Source organism: Diceros bicornis, chromosome 7 (genome assembly GCF_020826845.1).
Source record: "Diceros bicornis minor isolate mBicDic1 chromosome 7, mDicBic1.mat.cur, whole genome shotgun sequence".
In the NCBI taxonomy this organism is placed as follows: domain Eukaryota; kingdom Metazoa; phylum Chordata; class Mammalia; order Perissodactyla; family Rhinocerotidae; genus Diceros; species Diceros bicornis.
The window spans coordinates 60,979,423-60,999,787 of record NC_080746.1 but is presented as its reverse complement, the minus strand read 5'-3'; the positions used below and the strand labels follow the sequence as shown (position 1 = coordinate 60,999,787).

General features: G+C 36.9%; 1 protein-coding gene and 1 pseudogene across 1 annotated transcript; one reads left to right on the top strand and one right to left on the bottom strand.

Annotated features, from left to right (window-relative positions):
- Window positions 1–653: 653 nt before the first annotated feature.
- LOC131409048 (olfactory receptor 51V1-like) lies at window positions 654–1,610 on the top strand. The gene has a single exon (XM_058546250.1). The coding sequence runs from the start codon at window positions 654–656 to the stop codon at window positions 1,608–1,610; it is 957 nt and encodes a 318-aa protein (XP_058402233.1).
- A 7,133-nt stretch (window positions 1,611–8,743) lies between these two features.
- On the bottom strand, window positions 8,744–9,709 carry LOC131408010 (olfactory receptor 52A5-like; annotated as a pseudogene).
- Between the last annotated feature and the right edge of the window lie 10,656 nt (window positions 9,710–20,365).

Genomic DNA, 20,365 nt, shown 5'->3' with positions numbered 1-20,365 from the left:
ATGTGACTGATAAATAACTTCTATAAATGATTTAGTATCTTATGTAATAGGCAGAGGTTAATCTTGTACCCTACAGCAGTGATTTTCAAGTTATTTCACCAGCCTTTAAATGTGAACAACCTGAATGTGTTTTCTTTTTCTAGTTTGTATCCTTAAACTTCATTATTATACCTTCATATGCCCAAAACCATTTTTCTGAGCTATCTGTAATATGAAGCACTGAGGTGGAAAGTGATGGTGACATTGTGGACGTGGAACTGATTCTCTTGATGAAGTCAATGATATAATAACAAGGAGGTCTCATATGTAGTTAATTTATATGTAAAATTAATTTAGTCGCTATTTTAGAGCAAATTCAGCTTCTGAAAAAATACAAACACTGATCTTACGTCTAAGGAGCTATTGCACTAATCTAATTGTTCTTATAGCTGTTATTTCTGACTTTACATTGTCAGTAGAAAATACATATGAATCTTTTTTTTTTTTTAATTGGTTTATAACATTGTAAAAATTTCAGGTGTACATCATTGTACTTCTATTTCTGCATGGACTACATCATGTTCACCACAGAGAAGATGTGGTATATATACATATGAATCTTAATCAACTGTTACATACATTTTTCCTTTAGAGGTTTCTGTCTTTATAGATCCATGTCTGTTCTACCTGATTCCAAAATCAGTAACTACACCTTTCTCCATACGGGTTTCCCTGGCCTGGAATGGGAATACCCCTGGCTTTCCATCCCCTTCTCTTGTATCTACACTATGGTCCTCTCAGGGAACTGCCTAGTGCTCCATGTGATCCACACTGAGCCAAGCCTGAATGAGCCCATGTTCGACTTCCTGGCCATGCTGGCCCTCACTGACCTGTGCATGGGGCTGTCCACAGTGCACACGGTGCTGGGACTCCTGTGGGGGCTCAGCCAGGAGATTAGTCTGGATGTCTGCATTGCTCAAACCTTCTTTGTTCATGGTCTATCGTGCATGGAGTCTGGAGTCCTTCTTGCCATGGCCTTTGATCGCTTTACTGCAATTTGCTATTCTCTGAGATATACATCCATTCTCACCAATACCAGAATCATCAGCATTGGTATGGCCATTTTAGGGAGGAGTTTCCTGTTCAGTACTGCTCCCATTGTCCGCCTAAAGTTCTTCCATTACTGCCGTCCCCACATTCTCTCCCACTCTTTCTGCCTGCACCAGGATCTACTCCGGCTAGCCTGCTCTGACATCCGCTTCAACAGCTTCTATGCCTTAGCCCTGGTGATCTGTACACTGTTGTTGGATTCAGTGCTGATTCTCATCTCCTACATCTTGATCTTGCGCTCAGTCTTGACTATTGCATCCCGGGAGGAGAGACTCAAGGCCTTGCAGACTTGTGTCTCCCACATCTGCGCAGTCTTGGTTTTCTATATCCCAATCATTGGTCTGACTATGGTGCATCGCTTTGGGAAGCACCTGTCTCCTACGGTCCATGTCCTCATGGGCAACATCTATATTCTTTTCCCACCTTTGATGAACCCTATCATCTACAGCGTCAAGACCCAACAAATCCGTAGCAGGATCCAGAGATGGTTCACCAAACAAAACCGAGTACTAGAAGTTTAATATGTTTTATGGAAGGGAGGGTAGTATTTGCAAGAGGAATGACTAGTAATGATTTGTAGCAGTAATAATAAATGGATATATGATACTTAAGAGGTTAAAGGCATATTTATAGTCATTTCCTAATTTAGTTTTCCAAAGCCAGAAAAATAGGCAGAGAAAGCATTACTGATCTTATTTCCTTATGTTAAAATTAAGCATGTTAACTAAAGTGAATTACATTCCATAGTGTGCCAATGAGTATTTGCCTGGATAATTACTAAATTTTTAATACCATCCATACTGTTTGAATTCTAGTTGAGTGTGATTTTATTTTTGCATGTCACTGTTATATGTGTACATTTGCTATGTATGAGACAAGCAGCTTTTACATATTACTATCATGTGTCACAAGTTGACTCTCTTGAGATCATTCATATCTTTTCTACCTATAATTGAACAAAAGTGACTGGAGACCCGACCATGTTTCATCTATTAGAATGTATGATATTGGTAGATTAGATTACATAGCTTAATGCAAAAGTTTTGGTGAACAGTGACACTGAGTCAGTTATCACATCTCTTCATATCCTACCCCACACCCCAAATACATACATTTGTACATTGTAATGAATACAGAATAATTTAGGATGCTCATGAGACTTGTCAATTGACTCTCATCTTGGTGTCAGCATACGTGGAATTTTAAGATGGCTTGATCAGTCCCTTCATTTTTAAGAGGATGTTGAGACACAAAGATATTAAGTGACACATTAGTAGTTAAACTGGTAATGAAATTGTGGTTTTGAGAAACTTTTGAGCACATGTTCCATTTCTAAGTCTTATCCTCCTCATAGATAAAATTAGGGAATTCAACTCAATCATCAAATGCAGGTGTAAATTCTTTTGGTTCTTGCTTTTTAAAATAATATTGACTTCTCTCCCAGTTAAAAAAAAAAGTTAAGATAAACCATGGTATCAGTCAATATTTTTTTTCTGTCTTTGAATATTGTCATTTACTCATGGTTCTGTACTAGCCGTGGCCGGAAGAGCAGAGTTATCAGTATAGCCTTACTGTTGTTAAGCTACGTAGACTAGAGGAAGCAAATTGTCACAGATTCACCTTCAAGCATATAAAGTTTCATCAACAATATTCTAAAGAATATAAAAATATTCAATTGCGGGAATTAAAGTTTGAGTTGTTATCTTTAAGTTTGTCTTTTATTGCTTTGTAATTAGAAAACTATGATTGATTTTTCTTTTGAATTCAAAGACTCTGAGTTTATACTTGTGATTCTTGCCTTTCGGAACTGTCAGCATTCAACCTCCATGCACATCCCTACAGCTCAGACTACCTAAACAGCTCCGCCCTGTCAGATAACTTTCCCTTGATTGTTTCCTGCCTTTAGAGCTCCCTGTAATGGCATTTCTTTATTTCAGGATGCCTTTCTCCCCTGTCAGTCCCATTCTTCTCCTTGTAGCCCATTTCCTAAAGATCCTATTTGCAAATCATTGGTAACTAACCTGTTCTAGTTACAGTGAAGAATTACATAATGTATTCCTCCTCTTTGCTTGAGGAATTTGAGAAATAGGGGCAGGAAGGAACCTTCACATTCAACTGTGATGTTGATTAATGATGATAATAGAAATGGTCCCTATATACATTAAGGTTTTCGTTAAACAAAATGCTTTATGGGTATTATAAATCAGATTTAGAAGTATGAATAACTCTCTGAGTTAGCCAAGGGATATTATTGTCTTCATTTTACAAAACAGTAAAAGGATTCTGGGAACTTTAAATTTTGTGTAAGTTGAGTTTTTTTATCTTCCATAAATATTTCTAAGAAAAGAAGAAGTTTTCTAATAGTCAAGCTTCTATAAAATCTCATATTATAAGGAGTCTGCTCAATTTCTTTATTCTAAAAATTGACTAGAAGACACGTTGGATTGAAAAGAAACCAAGTGAAGGATAGCAAAAAGGAAAGATTTTGAATAAAAGTGATTTATGAAAGTCGGAGACAAAATGCTGTGTTTACACATTCATACCTTATTTTCATTAAGTTATAACTCAAGTGAAAACTTATAATTAGAAATTAGCTTTAATTCATTATGTGCATATGTTTGGATATATATCTATATATGTGTATTTGTATTTATGTATACATTTATATGTATATATAGTTGATCCTCATTGTTCTCAGATTCGGTATTCGTGAATTCACCTACTTGTTAAAATGTTTTTGGAAACCCCAAATCAATACCCATGATACTTTCACTATCATTAGTGACATGCACAGAGCAGCAAAAAATTTGAGTTGCACAACACACATGCTCTCAGCTGAGGTTGGTCAAGGTGACATTCTGCCTTCTTGTTTCAGCTCTTACACTATAAGTGAGTATCCTCTTTTGCCATCTATTTAATGCTATGTTTTTCTCACTTTTGTGCTTTTTGTTGGTGATTTCACTGTTTAAAATGGCCGCCAAGCATAATGTTGGAGTGCTGTCTAGTGTTCCTAAACACAAGGCTGTGATGTGCCTTATGGAGAAAATACATGTGTTAGATAAGCTTCCTTTAGTCAAGAGTTACAGCATTGTTGTCTGTGAGTTCAGTGTTAAGAAATCAAAACTACTGTGCATCTAGAAAAAAGAAGAGGAAATTTCCCAACCCGGGTATGAGGCTGCCCCAACAAGTGCTAAAGTAACATCTACAGTGTGTGATGAAGCAATGGAAAAGTGGCAAAATTTGTGGATTCATGAGATGATGATCGATTAAATAAAGTGTAGTGGACAGCACTGCTGTGAGGGTGAAATTCGAAAAAATTTACAGACACGTGACTCAGGGTCAGGAAAATGTCAAACCCTTCTCAGCTAGTGTTTTATTATAATGAAACACTGCATGTAATTCACTATTTGTAAGAAATATAAATTAAAGGTGTTTAATATATATCAAAATGTGTCTTTAAACAGAAACACACACACACAAAGGTTATGTATTAATTGACTGATGAAAATGTGACCAGAGGCTCAAAGAAACTTAATGCTTTATTTCTTCAGAGGATAAATGGTTCAGAATTTACTAATATAGTGTTTGCAGTGACTTCACAGAACACAACTGTAGCAAATAATGAAAATGGAATGTATATATATATAACTATACGTATACGCATATACAGCGCAGCTATAAAAGATATATATATATACATACACACACAAATGTTTATTACATCATTGATATGTCCGAACAAATGTCTATTTAGAGAAAAAATTAATTGAATTATGTTAATTCTATAATATTCAATGTCATGGGTATTTTAAAAATGAAAAAAGTCCAAAAGTTGTAATTTAGAGAGCTGTCTGTATTATTATATCAGTAGCTGAAAAACTGCTATAGAATGATATTCATGATACGATCTCATTTTTATTTAAAATAATTCTACATATATTCAGATATTAAAAAAACCTGAATATCACACATAAACTCTAATGAGGGAGCATGGAGAGAGGACAGAAGAAGAAATATTTTACATTGTTTGGGTTTTACACAATAAATGGCATTGTTTCAATTTAAATAAATTTCTACTTATTCAAAGGAGAGCATTGTATAAACTTTTCATGGGATATAGCATAATTTTAACTTGTTAATTGATTTTTCATAAACATAAGCATCACAATTTCATATATATTAAAGGCCATATATAAAATTTCTGATGGGCAGTTTTCTAAACATAACAAGAAATGTATTAAAAAGGGAAAAATAAGGTAAATAAAAAGTGTTTCATGTATAAAATTTAATTATAATTCAGTCAAGAGGAACAGAAAGGAGAAACTAGATACAAGAGTTCACCCAATGAACAAGTAAATAAAGGACATAAAAAATAAGTTTAAAGCATCAGAGACATTATGAAGCAATAAGACAGAAAGGAGGATTTCAGAGGAGAGACAAAGCTGACTCTCTGAAGCCACATTTGCCGAGAGCCATCTGCTACTTCTGGGGATGAGGCAAGAGGCCAAGAAGAAAAATTTTCCTGGCGGGAAACTAATTCTGAGGGTCAGGAAAACAGAGATGTGGAATTCTGGCAGGGTGTGAAAGAACAAAGTAGGCAATATAAGGATCTCACTCCAGGTGAGAGAGGAGGAACCCAGACCTAAGGCTGACAATGGGCTAGTTTTTACACATCTGCTAAACTCTGAAACTGCATGGAAAGGGAAGCCAAAAAAGCAAGCAATTCAAAAATAAAGAAGGAGTTTTTGGCTGTCTTGCTTTCCTTGACAGGCAAGGCTCAGAGTCCAGGGTGTGAACTGTACACCTAGCTCACAGTTAAAAGCCCTAGCAGGCAAAGCCTTAGATGCAAGACTGCCACTGGCCAATAAAGTGGTAGAATAAGCGCCAACTCAGCTAAATCCTCGATTAGATTAAGTTGATAAATCCTGACGGGGCTTATCACAGAGCAAGAGGTGAACTATCACGGGAGGAAAATATAACTTCCTCTGGGCTTCATAATATTTTATACATAATGTCTGACACTCAATCAGAAATTACTAGGCATGGCAAGAGACAGGAACATGAGTTCAAAAATGAGGAGAAAAACAATCAATAGAAACAGACCCGCCTATATTTCTTGTATTTATTATAATTAGCAGTTAAAGATTTTCAAGTAATGAAGTTTAACATATTCAAGAAATAAAGGAACAGATGGGAACTAAATACATACATACGTAAATATAGAAAAATGAAAGATATTTCACCAGAGAAATAGAATATGCTAAAAATTAAAATAAAAATAAAGAGAGAGAGAGATAGAATGAATCAGGTGGACATTATAAAACTACAATAACTAAACCTAATAATTCAGTAAAACAGAATTATAGAGAAGACAGGATTAGTGAGCCAGTAGAAAGATTACTAGAAAATAACAAAACTGAGACTTTAAGGCAGCATGCACTACTAGAGAAAGAGAAATATTTCACCGTGATAAAAAGTCCAAGCAACTAGGAAGACGTATTAACTTGAAATCTTTGTGCGGTCAATAAATGGAAATGTCTAACTCTCATTGCTTAAAAATACACAAATCAAAAAATCAGCAGCTCTAACAGAAGAAATAGACTGATCCACATTCAAGGTGGGACATATTAACACACTTCTATCAAAAGCTGAAAAGACAATCAAGCAAATGTAAGGTTATAAATGATAAAATCAAATAAAATGAACAAACGACTCTACACAAACAAATGTATATGTATCTATATACAGATACAGATATATAAATAACACTTCATTCAACAAGTACAGGTCAACAAAAAGTGATCATAGACTGGGACATGAAAAAAACCTTAAATTTATATTTTTAAATTGCATTTTAGGGTGACATTAATAAACTATTTAAATCATAGTGGCACAATATTTCTACTCAAGTACAACAGCAGTGATGAGGGTTTTCATGATGATGATGATGATGATGATGACGATGATGACCATAATAATCTCTATTGAGTCCTTACCAGTTACCAAGCCCCATGTGAAGGGCATTACATAAACATATCCATTATATCATGTACACTATGAGAACCACTATCTATAGTTCCCAATGAGATATAAGTTATTCTTCCATATTTAGACATTAGGCAGCTAAATTTGTGACAATAAATTGTTTTCCAATGCATATAGTTAGGATGTGGAAAAATAAAATTTTGAGCCAACCTCATTTTAACTGCAGAACTCATGCACATAATTAACTTCTTCAATGATTATTTTCCTACTATATTGGAATCTGGTTTTTCTATCAAATATTATTGGCAAAAATTTGAATATCTTCCCTCATTTATACTGGGCTTGCAAAATGAAGTTACTCTATGAAATATTATTGTTAGTATACATGCATCTTAATGCAAGACAAAATGAATTTTGTTTTATGTTAAAAAAAAATTAAAAACCTTGGGAAACCAATACATTGAGGATTCTAGCCTCCAGAATTCCTGTCCAAGTTTCTTAGATCTCCATCCCTCCAACGTCAAATCATTATTGTTTATTAAATCAGGAAAATGATTGAACAAACCTTTAGAAAAAATATTGCCTACAATAAGTCTAAAACGTGCCTTCACATTCATTAAAAAAAAAAAATACCAGAGCTTTTCTCAAATTGCTTTGTATACAAATGAAGAAACTAAAAGAACACTTAAGAACATAAAAAATTAAGCATAGTATTTTACAACCTAGTCCTAGATTTTTGGAGCAAACATATTTTATGTCATGAGAATCACCAATTTGATTATAGTATGAATTACTTAATAGGGACAGGCTTCAAGAAGAAGGGGATAGGGCCGGCCCCGTGGCTTAGCGGTTAAGTGGGCGCGCTCTGCTACTGGTGGCCCGGGTTCAGATTCCGGGCACGCACTGACGCACCGCTTCTCCAACCATGCTGAGGCCACGTCCCACATACAGGAAGTAGAAGGCTGTGCAACTATGGCATACAACTGTCTGCTAGGGTTTTGGGGAAAAAAAAGGAGGAGGATTGGCTATAGATGTTAGCTCAGAGCTGGTCTTCCTCAGCAAAAAGAGGAGGATTAGCATGGATGTTAGCTCGGGGCTGATCTTCCTCAAAAAAAAAAACAAAGATGAAGGGGATATTTATAGACATTCATTTCAGATAAAGTTCAGATTATATTTAACAAGAAGGCATATTCAGGGGGTTGATTTTAATGAGACAAAGTAATCATTAAAGAAGATTTTAGAATAATTGGAGAAACAATGTAGAGGGACTTGTGATTACATAAAGGAGGTTGATCTTGGTGCTCTGAGTACAAAAGAATCAATGTAAGTATTATATTCTACTATGATCTGCAGAAAGATCTCTACATTTGTCAATTCCACCCAGACCTGGCCTGAGGTGATGACGAGAGTCATGTGTTCTGACTCTTCCTATAGCTAAGCATTTAGTCTTTCAGTACCTTATTTGCTCTTCTATTTTTCTTAATTTCTTCTAACAGCTTTCTGACTTAAGGTCAATAACCTGTGGAATTTTTTTAATGCAATCATTTATATGTTTATTAAGTTATTCATCAAGCATGATGATACTCCAAACCATTGATGGAACATTCAGAACACATATGCTCAATAGATGAGCCATTAAATCCATAGAAGGAGCTATTTCCATCAAATGTCAAGCCTGGTCTTTGGAATAGAACATTTTTACTACCTTATCTCGGATGTGCTTGGTCTTTACCCCATAGACAAAGGGGTTGAGGAAAGGTGGAACCAGTAGATAAAGGTTGGACAAAGTGATATGTATATATGATGGGATATAAGATCCGGATCTGTGAGTAAAAATGGAGAAAAAAGCAAGGAGATAGAATGGGAAGAAGACACATATGTGAGGAATACAAGTATTAAATGCCTTAAGACGTGCCTCTTACTGGGGCAGGTGAAAGACAGAGATAAATATTTGTATATAGGAGATGGTGATCAAAATGAAGTCAAGGCCACCAACAATGAAATCTCCAAGGAGACCATAGAATTTATTGATGTAAACATCTTCGGTGGCAAGCTTCACAAGGGCCTTGTGTTCACAGTAAGTGTAGGGTATTAACCTTGTTCGGTAAAGTTTCAGATGGAACTTTAATGAGCAATAGACAGGGAATTACCAGAATGGCAGGCGACAATGTCACCCCAACTCCAACATGAGTGACTAGTTGTCGAGTGAACATGGTAGCATGCCTCAGAGGATAACAGATTGCTATACAGCGGTCCAGAGCCATGGCCAGCAGGACTCTTGATTCAATACCCTGAAATGTGTGGATAAGCCACATCTGAAAGTGGCAAACATCAAAATAGATCTCTGGCAAGTGTAGTTAAAATATTCCAAGCATCTGGGGGACAATGCTGGTGCTAAGTGCAATGTCTGTGGCTCCCAACATGGCCAGGAAGATATACATAGGCTCGTGGAGACTGGGTTCAGATTTGATGATGATCAAAATTTCCTATCAAAGAGATAGGAATTTCCTATCAAAGCAATGATGTACATAGCACAGAATGGAATCCCAATCCAACACTGTACAGTTTCCAGGCCAGGGATCCCAATAAAGGTCAGCACAGAGGGCATGAACACAGTGCCACTTGTAATAAACATGGCAGTTCAGGGGCCTTCTTAGCAAGCAAGCAAGTCTGCAAGATTGTGATCTTCTGTGCTCTAATATACCCTATTCTCATTCAGTCGCACAATTATTGAATGACAGAAATAGGGGAATCAACTTCATCAGCTTACTTATTTTTTTAAATGAAGGAGAAAATGACAATATGGAGACCCACAGAAAGGTTCAACAGTATACACTTTAGCAAAATCATCCACCCACACTCAGTGATATCCACAGTGTGAAAACTGAGTAACTGGACATCATGCCTGTGAAGCGGTCCACATGATCAGGCTGCTTAGTGGTGTTCTCCTTCCTCGCCCACTCCCTCTTTTGTTTCTTCTTCAAATCTAGTCAAGGAAATCAGAAAAAAAAAAAAAAAAAAGAGACAAGTCATTGGAATGATACTTTAGACAGAGAAACACCAAAATCTACTGTACTCATTTTTCTCTCCTCCCCACTTTCTCTTTTGTCTTTACCTTCCATTAACTCTAGCATGGCTGGATATTTCTCCAAAACACACCAACACTTCTTTGATAAAATGTCAGTAGAAGGCCCCTTTCTAGGGTTATGACTCCACTAATAAAATGACCTCCCCTCACCTTGAACTTCCTTCTCACCAAGGAATTTTCGAATATGACATTGCTTTAGGACCCAGACTTCATCCAGACAGACAACGGCAGTTGCATAGTTTTGTATATTACCATGGCAATTCTGATTCAGGAAACAAGTCTTATATACAAATTCTTCAGTTAGATAAGCACCCACTACTCAGACAGTCTCTTTCCACTCATCAGAGAGTAAGGACAGTGTGAAATTATTAGTTAATAAAAACTAAAAAGATTAAAGCGTACCTGGTGTAGGAGGAGTGAGACCTTGGGTGTTTCACCAGGAGAGCACTGAGGAAGATGCTCAAGTGGGAAGAGGTAAGGTTTAGTGAATGAGGCTGGGAACCTAGGTCTCCATATGCAGGCAGTGTTGGCAGACATACTCCTTATATAGAAATCAGCGCTACTTACTGCTGAAGGGAAGTAGAAAGTTCTAATTTTTATCTTTCACAAAAGCTGACACAAGACAAATATGAGAGAATAGGTCTCTTTGAGAATCGTCCAAGACAGTCTGTGGAGAATAATTGATACAACACATAGGTACATTCAGGTGGAAGTGTCTTGGGGGGCAGCAGAGACAGAAAGAGAAGGCTCCAAAACAAAATTCTCATTGCAACACACAGATTGTTCCTGGAATCACTTCACACTTCCCAGTCACTGAAGTTCAGTTTTAGGGCCAATAAGAGTGTACTTCAATGAATAGTTTTTTAAAGTGACAGCAGAGAGGTTGCCTAAGTGATTAAGTCTTAATCAAGCTCATCTACCAACAACAACCAGTTGTTGTCCTAAGCATTCCAAAACATTTCTCCATGAATCAAGTCATCACTTCCAAATATTTCTCTGTGTTCTTCCCTGGTCCCCAACAATCTTAGTTTCTGCGCAAAAATTTTAAATTTGGAATGTTTTGGAGATTATTCTACAAATCACACCCCCAAAATAGGATTCTTTAGTATAGGTTCCTGGCAGCTGATTCTATGTATGTTGATGACTTTCCACGCCTGTCTGTCTAATTACTGTACAACTCTCACTCTCGGAAATACCTCCTTATACCGAAGCAACACATGCCCTCTAACCACTGTCCCTGCTTTTGAATTGTATATTTTCAGAAAGAATAGCACAAAGATTCGAATCGCTCATGATCCTCTCTCCTTCAAGTGAAACATCTTCAGGTCTACCCAGCTTCTCCACCAGCATGCTGCTAACTGCCCTTAACCTCTCAGTCTTCCAAAGCAGGTCTCCAGTTTATCATGACTTTTGTTGAATTGTAGTTCCTAGAACTTCCAAGTCAGATGCTATGAAAAATATATTTACATTCTTTACTTTTATTATTGTGAATTTTGTTCCTGGAGTCTACATGCATTTGTTGTACTTGTGTTTGTACTTCGAGATATATAATTTAATCTCAATTTGACCTGGTTCACATTTCTAAGTACACACTTAGTATGCAGAAACAGCTGTGGGAAGTGACTGGCACAGGAGAAGGTTGCTGTTTTCTGGTCCCAGCTGTGGAAGATTTGTGTTTTCTAACATAATTTTCCCTACTGACCAAACTTCATCAGCCTCTTATAAATGCTGAGAGATTTTTTTTTTATTCCCTAGGGCAAAAAAAGGAGGTTTAGGGCCCAAGGAACAGCTACCATTTCTTAGGACTAGCCTCTTAATTCCCAGGGGACCTGATATATCTAGTCCCGCCAGCAGACGGCAGTGTTGAAGCATCTTCTCAGGCAGCAGTGCAAGTGTGTCTCTCACAGCATCAGAGATCGGGATTCCTCTTGTTCTCACATGAATGACAGAGAAATGTAACTCAAAGTGGGGAGCGCATAGCATTGAACTCCATTCCTTGCCTGAGCAAATTGGCCAGCTTTATCCCTTGTTTTTTCAGGAAAGAAAATTGAAAACAAAACAGATAATAGCGTCTTCTTACTATAATTATTTACTCTTGACGGTCCCATGGATATTCAAAGGATTTCCAAATGTAGTTCAGCGATCTTAGGGGGAGTGTATTTGGAAGTGGTAGGGAGGATGGAGCTTATTGTATAGTAAGCTCTTTTAAGTAAGAAGGCTAAGAAAAAGGGGAAAAATCGACAATACACAGATGACATATTTCCTGTCTACAAAGACAAGGGATGAAGAAAGATAGTTCTTTCCAGAGAAGGAGATGATAGACTTTTCCAACAACCTCTTGATCACAGGAACTTCTATACTCTCAAATATCTTTAATATATAGTTTAATTTAAAATACATGTACATTTCAGCTTTTACTTTCTTATTCTATGAAAATTAATTAATGTATAAAAGAGGGACAAATATACCCATAATCTTACCCAAAGTCAGATATTATTAATCTTTAGGTACACTGCTCTTTAGTGGTTTTCATTGGTTATTTTTTTAATAGTTATATTAGCTATATTGCTTATATTTCATATTATAGTCATTTTAACAGTTTATGAAAAATATCCAAAATATCTTTATCAGGGTCATAATATTTTGTCAAGGAGAAATACCGTAATTAATGTAATATACATTAATGTTGGACATACTGTTCTTTTAATTTAAGTTAAAAAAAATTCCACAAATATGATCCTTATGCATGGAATGTACTTTTGAATGTAAGAAACAGGGCTATATCTTTATGGTCATTGCCTTGTCCAAATTCCAATCACAGGTATCAAAACATAGAATCATATTAATAAATATTTATTAAGGAAATCACAACATATTAGGAGATATTTTTATTCTGAGTATAAAGCACTGCATATACTACGTTAAATTAACTCATTTGCCAAGTACTACATGAAGAATACATTCATATTTCTTTTTTGCCAAAAGTATCACATAATAAAAGATACACAAGCATAATAACTGAAAATCCATATTACACATCAGTTGTTTACTGAGAGAAGTATCAATATAATTGAATCACACTTCTACCCAACCTCAACAGCATTTCCCAACATCCTTCCAGAGGTAATAGAGGTTCTATAGCTGGTGATTGTTAGTTACAATGTGTTTTCTTATGTTTTTACCAGATTATTGTCTCTCATTCTGATTTCAACAATATTTTAACATGATGAGGTACATACAATTAGTTGATCTTACCCTACTTCCACTGTCTTTCATTCCTTTCATAATTCGTATCCCATCTTACTGTGATTGCCTGCTATATATCCAACTCCTTTGCCCCTCTCTTGTCATATTTCACCTGATACCTGACTGAATCAAAATATCCACTTTGTATCCACATTCTCCCCTGCAAACAATATGACTGAAGAAAAATACATAAGAATGCTGACTGGACTTCTTTTAAACTGATGGCAAATAACCTCAGGTGGGCCCTTTAGTGATGCTTTTTTAATGATGGCTAAGGATAGCCGAAAATTAGAAATAATCCAAAAGACCCTCAACTGATGAATAGATAAACAAAAATATCCATACAATGGACTATTACTCAGTCATACAAAGGCATGCAGTGCTGATACCTGGTACAGGGATGAACCTTGAAAATATTACATTAAGCAAAAGAAGCCAGATACAAAAGGCCACAGACTGCTTGTTTTATTTACATAAATCCTGTAGAAAGGCAAATCCATAGAGACACAAATTGGATTAGTGGTTGCCAAGACTAGGGTGAGGCGATGGAGGTAATGGGGAGTGACTGTTAATGAGGATGAGCTTCTTCTAGGATGATGAAAATATTCTGGAATTTCATAGTGGTGATGGTTGTACAGTCTCTAGAGTACACTAACAACTACTATGCACACTTAAAAATGACATATTTTATAGTATCTGAATTATGACTCAACAAAGCTAAATGATTAAATAAATAAAAGACCACCAGAGGATTCTGTTGTCCCACGTAGCAGGCTTCCCAACACACAGTTCTGCCCAGACTTTGGCCTTGTTCAGGCTAGAGGAACCAGCTCTGCAGCAATTCTGGCCTCCTGCTCCATTCATTTCTGCCTCTCAGCATTTGATTCTGTAGTCATGTTTTTCTAGATCTTAATTCCAGGGGTATTCACACCTGGCCCTGAATATGGGAGACGCATTTGCAGCCAGGATCTGTACTACATGCTCAGTGAGTGCTTGGTGAGAGTTTTCTCACCTATTCCTCACAACAGGTCTATCAGGTGGTACTGCGAGCCCCATTTTAAAGAAGAGGAAATGACACCCCAGGAGTATGCAGGAGGTTGATGGAAGGGCAGTGCAGAAACTCAGATCTGTCTGATTCCTGGAATATGATGTTTGTTTGTCCATCTTTAACTAAGGCAATTCCTGCAAGCTCCCATTTCAAGCCTCTTGGAGTAAGTCTCTCATTTAGAAATGTTCATTGCCTCATAGACAAGGCATATGTCAATGTGACACATATCTCAACCTCCTAGTTGCTACAGGTGGTTACCTGCTACACTGGACTCTATCTAATTTGCTGGAGCCCCCAGTTGAAGGGGACTTGAAACCTGGGAGTGGAACAGACCCTCAGTGACTGTGTACGTACCCTCAATTTTGGGACAGGCCTTCTTTATATCTTAAAAGTTTACATGTTCCTGGATCTGTAGTATGGAAAAAAATTGTCCTAGAAAGGATACCAAAAGGCAACCAAAACGCCAAATAGATTTAGGTGCTGACTGGGAACCTGCCGGAAATCAGCTGGACCAGGTTCTCACACTCATATGAAGGTTATTACAGTAGACTGGCAGGGTTTGTTCAGCAGAGAGGACAGGAGGGATAATGTTGTGCTCTGAAAAACCATCTCTAGAGATAGTGAAGGCAGATTTGGATATAAGTAAGAACACAAGCCTCTCAAGTCCTGACAGGATCAAATAAATACCAATAGTTAATTGCCCTTCCCTGGTGTTTGAATCATGTGCTGGCTGGTGTAGACATTCCGCTGGCTACCTGAGAGAAAACAAAGGCCAGAGGTAAAATATAAATTACAAAAGGCTGTGAAGTCATGAGAGCAGCATGTGGTGGTCAAGAGCCAACTTTTGGAATGAAACAGCTCTGCCCCTTCCTAGCCAGGACTCAAACCTGGGCAACTTGTGCTCCCAGACGATTACTTGAACACTTCTGAGCCTCAGTTCCATCACCTGTAAAACAAGAAGAAGGCAACAGAAGCTCTTAACTGACGTCTGGACCCACCTGGGGAGCTTGCTGCCACTCCTCCACCTGCCAGACACAGCAACTGACGCTCCAGGGAAGCGAGCTGCTGTCCTCGCAGCCTCCTCTCTTCTTTCCTCACCAGCTGAATTTTAAGCTTCTCAGCAGTCCGCTGTTTGCCTCTAAATCTAAATATAAGCGTGCTATGTTTGTTGTTATAATTATACATGTCAACTAAACATTAGGTAAACAACAAAAAGAAAGTCAATCAATGAAACTAACCATGTAAACAAAATAAAGCACAGGAGTCATGTGATCATTTCAATAATTGCAGAGAAAGCGTACGAAAATATTTAACATCCATGTAAAATAAAACCCATCAGAAAACTAGGAATAATAGGAACCTTATTTCAACTGATGAAATTTATTCATAAAAAAGCTACAGTTACCTTCATACTTAATAATGTTAAGCTGAAATTTTTCTATTAGATTGAAAGTAACACAAAGATGCCCTATGTTAATACTTCTACTCAACATTGTAGGGAAGTCCAAACCATAGCAACATGGAAAGAAAAATAAATAAAAGATATAAAGATGAGAAGAGAAGAAATAAAACTATCTTGTTTGTGCATGATCTGTTTGTTTATGTAGGAAAACTCAGGGGAAACTACAAATCACTTACTAGAACTGTTAAATGAATTTAGCAATTCACAGGATAAAACGTTAGTACAAAAGTAAATTGACTTATAGAGTAGCAGCAAATGCTTAAAAATAAAATTTTAAATTAGATTTATACTAGTAACAAAACACAAAATAATTAGGAATAATTTAAAAAAAAATACTTTCAGGGCTGGCCCTGTGGCATGGTGGTTAAGTTTGTAGGCCCACTTCTGCAGCCCGGGCTTTGTGGGTTCAGATCCTGGGCGTGGACATAGACACCACTCATCAGGCCATGCTGTGTTGGCATCCCACATATAAGATAGAGGAAGATTGGCGCAGATTTTAGCTCAGGGATGCTCTTCCTCTAGCAAAATAGGAGGATTGGTAATGGATGTTAGCTCAGGGCTAATCTTCCTCACCGAAAAAAAAAGAAAACGTTTCACGATTTCTAAAATGAAAATTTGAACTATGAAGAGAAACTAAAGAAGACCTAAAAAGAGAGATACACAATGTCCATGTTTATGAGATTCAATGTTGTTAAGATAAGAATTCTCCCTTAATTACTATATAAATTAAACACAGTCTCAATCAAAATCCTAGCAGGCTTTTTGGAGATAGTGACAAGCTGCTTCCAAAAATTTACGTGGAAATGCAAAAGACCCAACAAAAATATTTTTTAAATAAAAGGACAGAGTGGAAGGCCTGACAAACCCATTTTAGAGGATTTACTGTAGAGCTGTGGTGATTACAGTAATTAAGCATTGTTGTTGTTGGTGCCCTTGCGTTGATTCCTAGCAACACTGTGTACAACAGAGCAGAACCCTGACCAGTCTTTTTGTGCCATCCTCTCCCCTTCCTGGTGCCGTATCAGACAATGCTCCACTGTTATTAGGAAGTGGGTGGCCAGGTCCTTCTTCCACCATGCTGGTGTGTGAAATACCAGTGCACTAGCTTTCAGCATTACAGCAACACACAGCTACTACAGTATAACAACTGACAGACGGGTGGTGTGGTTCCCTGACCAGAAACAAACCCGGGCCGTGACAATGAGAGTGCCAAATCTTAACCACCAGACCACCAGGCCGGCTAGTTAGGTATCGATCCACCCACATATAGACAAAAGATTTTCAATGAAGGTGCCAAGGCAATGCAATAGATATATTAATATTTCCTCAACAAATAATGATCTATCAACCGTGTGTCTGTATGAAAAGTGAAAAGGACTATCAATATTACATTACACAAAAAATATACTCAGACTGTTTCATTGACCTAAATTGAAAACATAATATTATAAAACTTCTAGGTAAAAACATAGGAAAAAATCTTTCTGAACTTGGGCAAAGATATTAAAAAAAAAAGACAAATGGAAAAGAAGAATTGATAAAATTCCATTTCATTAAAAAAATAACTTTTGTCCTTTGAAAGATACCATTAAGAAAATAAAAAGGCAATCCATAAACAGTTAGAAAATGTTTACAGTACATATATGAGAAAGAGAACTTGCGTCCCAAATATATATATATATACAAGAAAATTTAGCAGTCAGGAGATAAGCAACCCAATGAAGAAATAGGCAAAAGACTTGAACAGATGTTTCTCAAACCAGGATATAAAGATACCAATAATCACAAGAAAAAGTATTCAACACTGTTAGTCATGGGGGAAATGCAAATTAAAACTACAAAAATATACCACTACAGAACCATCCAAACAGTTAAAATCAAAAACAAAAACTCATCAAATATTGGCAAGTTCTGAAATTCTCATAAAATGTTGGGGTCATGTAAAATGTTAGAATTTTTGGAAAACAGTTTGGAAATTTCTAACATAAACATATGTCTATCCTCTGTCCCAGACATTTTACACTTACATATTTGCCCCCAAAAAACGAAAGCATAGGTCCACCCAAAGACTTGTAACTGTTTGTTCATAGCAGCTTTAGTTGTCACAGCCACAGATTGGAAAGAACTCAAATCCATGATCAAATGAATGGATAAACAAATTGTAGCAAATCCATACAGTGGAATACTATTTAGCAACAAACAGGAGAGCACTATTGATGAATGAATCTCAAAATAATTATGGTAAATGAAAGAAACTAGAACAAAAAATGTAATCATGTATTGTACATTGCATTTCCATAAATTCGAGGAAATGCAAAGTGATCTTTAGCAATAGCAAGTAGAAAAGTGGTTGCCCGGAGACTAGGGTAGATGGAGGGATGTATTACAAATGCACATAAGGAAACTTTGGGGAGTGATGGATTGATTGTGCTAATGGTTTCATGGATACATGCATATGTATAGACTCATCAGATAGTGTATTTTAAATATGTACAGTTAATTGTGTGCCATTTTTATAATAAAGTTTAAAAAATCTGCAGTACACCCTAATTCACCTTAACTAAAAAGCAATTCTAAATGGATTTTACCTCTACATATGAAAGAAAAACAATATATAAGGTGACCATATTCATAAACACGAAACAGAGAAGATTTCTTAAATAGGCTTGGAAAGCACTAGTGCTTATTTAAATGTTTAGTAATTTGGATTACGTTGAAATAAGGACGTCTGCTTTTCAAAAGTATATCGACAGTATCCTAACAAAGAAGCAGAAAATAATTTTAATACATATAACATAGAAAAGGATTACTTGTAAAATATATAAAAATCTTACAAATATTAATTAAAAAACAATAGAGGTAATCAAGTAGAGAATGGCCAAAAGTCTTTAATTAATTAAAAAAGAATATCCAAATGTGCTATAAATATATAAAAGTTTGATTCAATCTAATTAGTTGTCAGGAAAATGCCAACTAAACCACAAATAGCTACTATTATACCTGCACCATGTGGCAAAAATTACGAGGGGGCTGGGGCTGGCCCGGTGGTTTAGAGGTTAAGCACGTGTGCTCCGCTGCTGGCAGCCCTGGTTCAGATCCCGGGCATGGACCGACCCACAGCTTGTCGGGCCATGCTGAGGCGGCGTCCTACATACAGCAACTAGCAGGATGTGCAACTATAACACGCAACTATCTACTGGGGCTTTGGGGAGAAAAAGGGGAAAAAAAGGAGGAGGATTGGCAATAGATGTTAGTTCAGGGCCGGTCTTCCTCAGTAAAAATAGGAAGATTGGCCTGAATGTTAGCTCAGGGCTGATCTTCCTCAGTGTAGCAGTGGCTATGGCATTGGTGGCCAACATTTCTGGTGTGGCTTACAGGTTCCAGGAGACAAATACGGACCTGCATCTAAAAATGCCATAGTTGTGCATTTTGACCTGTCTGTTGGTTCCCTGAGAAACCAGCACAGAGCATCACCTTTGTTCCCAATCCTTTGGGCTTGAGCAACTTTCTGGGAGGAAGTGGGACCTGTCAAAAAGATTTAAATACAAACACTGCCTTACTAGGCAAGGGATAAGAGTTGGGACAAGCAGCAGACAGTTCCAAAGCCCCAAAAGGAGAAGGTAGAGGAAGACATTTCTTGGGGGATATAGGCTCAGAAGGAGCACTGCATATATCATGGAAGACAGTATGTAATATATATGTCCAGGACTGGATACTTGCTCAGAAAAGACATGAGAGAGCCCAGGCTTACATTACTGGTGGATCTGTGGGCTCCGTGAAAGCTAAGGCAGAGTTGTGCATGGCATGGCTTAGCATTGAAGAAGTGACCCATATCAAAGCCAGACTGCAAAGCTTAGGAGATTAGTTCTCTCATTCAGAGATCTATAGGTCATTCTCATTCTATGTGGCCAGCATTAGAATACCAAAGCCAGATAAAGGCATCACAAGAATAAAATTCTAGACCAATATCCTTTATGAATATAGACGTAAAATTTCTCAACAAAATACTAACTAACCAAATCCATCAGCATATTAAAAGATTATACACCATGACCAAGTGGGATTTACCCCAGGAATGCAAGTGTGGCTCAGTATAGCAAAATCAATGTAATACACCACATTAATAGAACAAAGACGGAAAAAACCCATGGTCATCTCAGCTGGTACAGAAAAATATTTGAAAAATCTAACACTCTCTCATGATAAAAACACTCAGAAAACTAGGAGTAGAGGGGAAATTTCTCAATATGGTAAAGAGCATTTATGAAAAACCAGTGGCTAATTTTATCCACAATCGTGAAAGACTGAAAACATTTTTCCTAAGATCAGGTCAAAAAAAGGATGCTCACTTTTACCACTGCTATTCAACATTGTACTGGAAGTTTAGCCACAACTATTAGCAAGAAAAAGAAACAAAACGTATCTTAAGTGGAAAGGAAGAATTAGA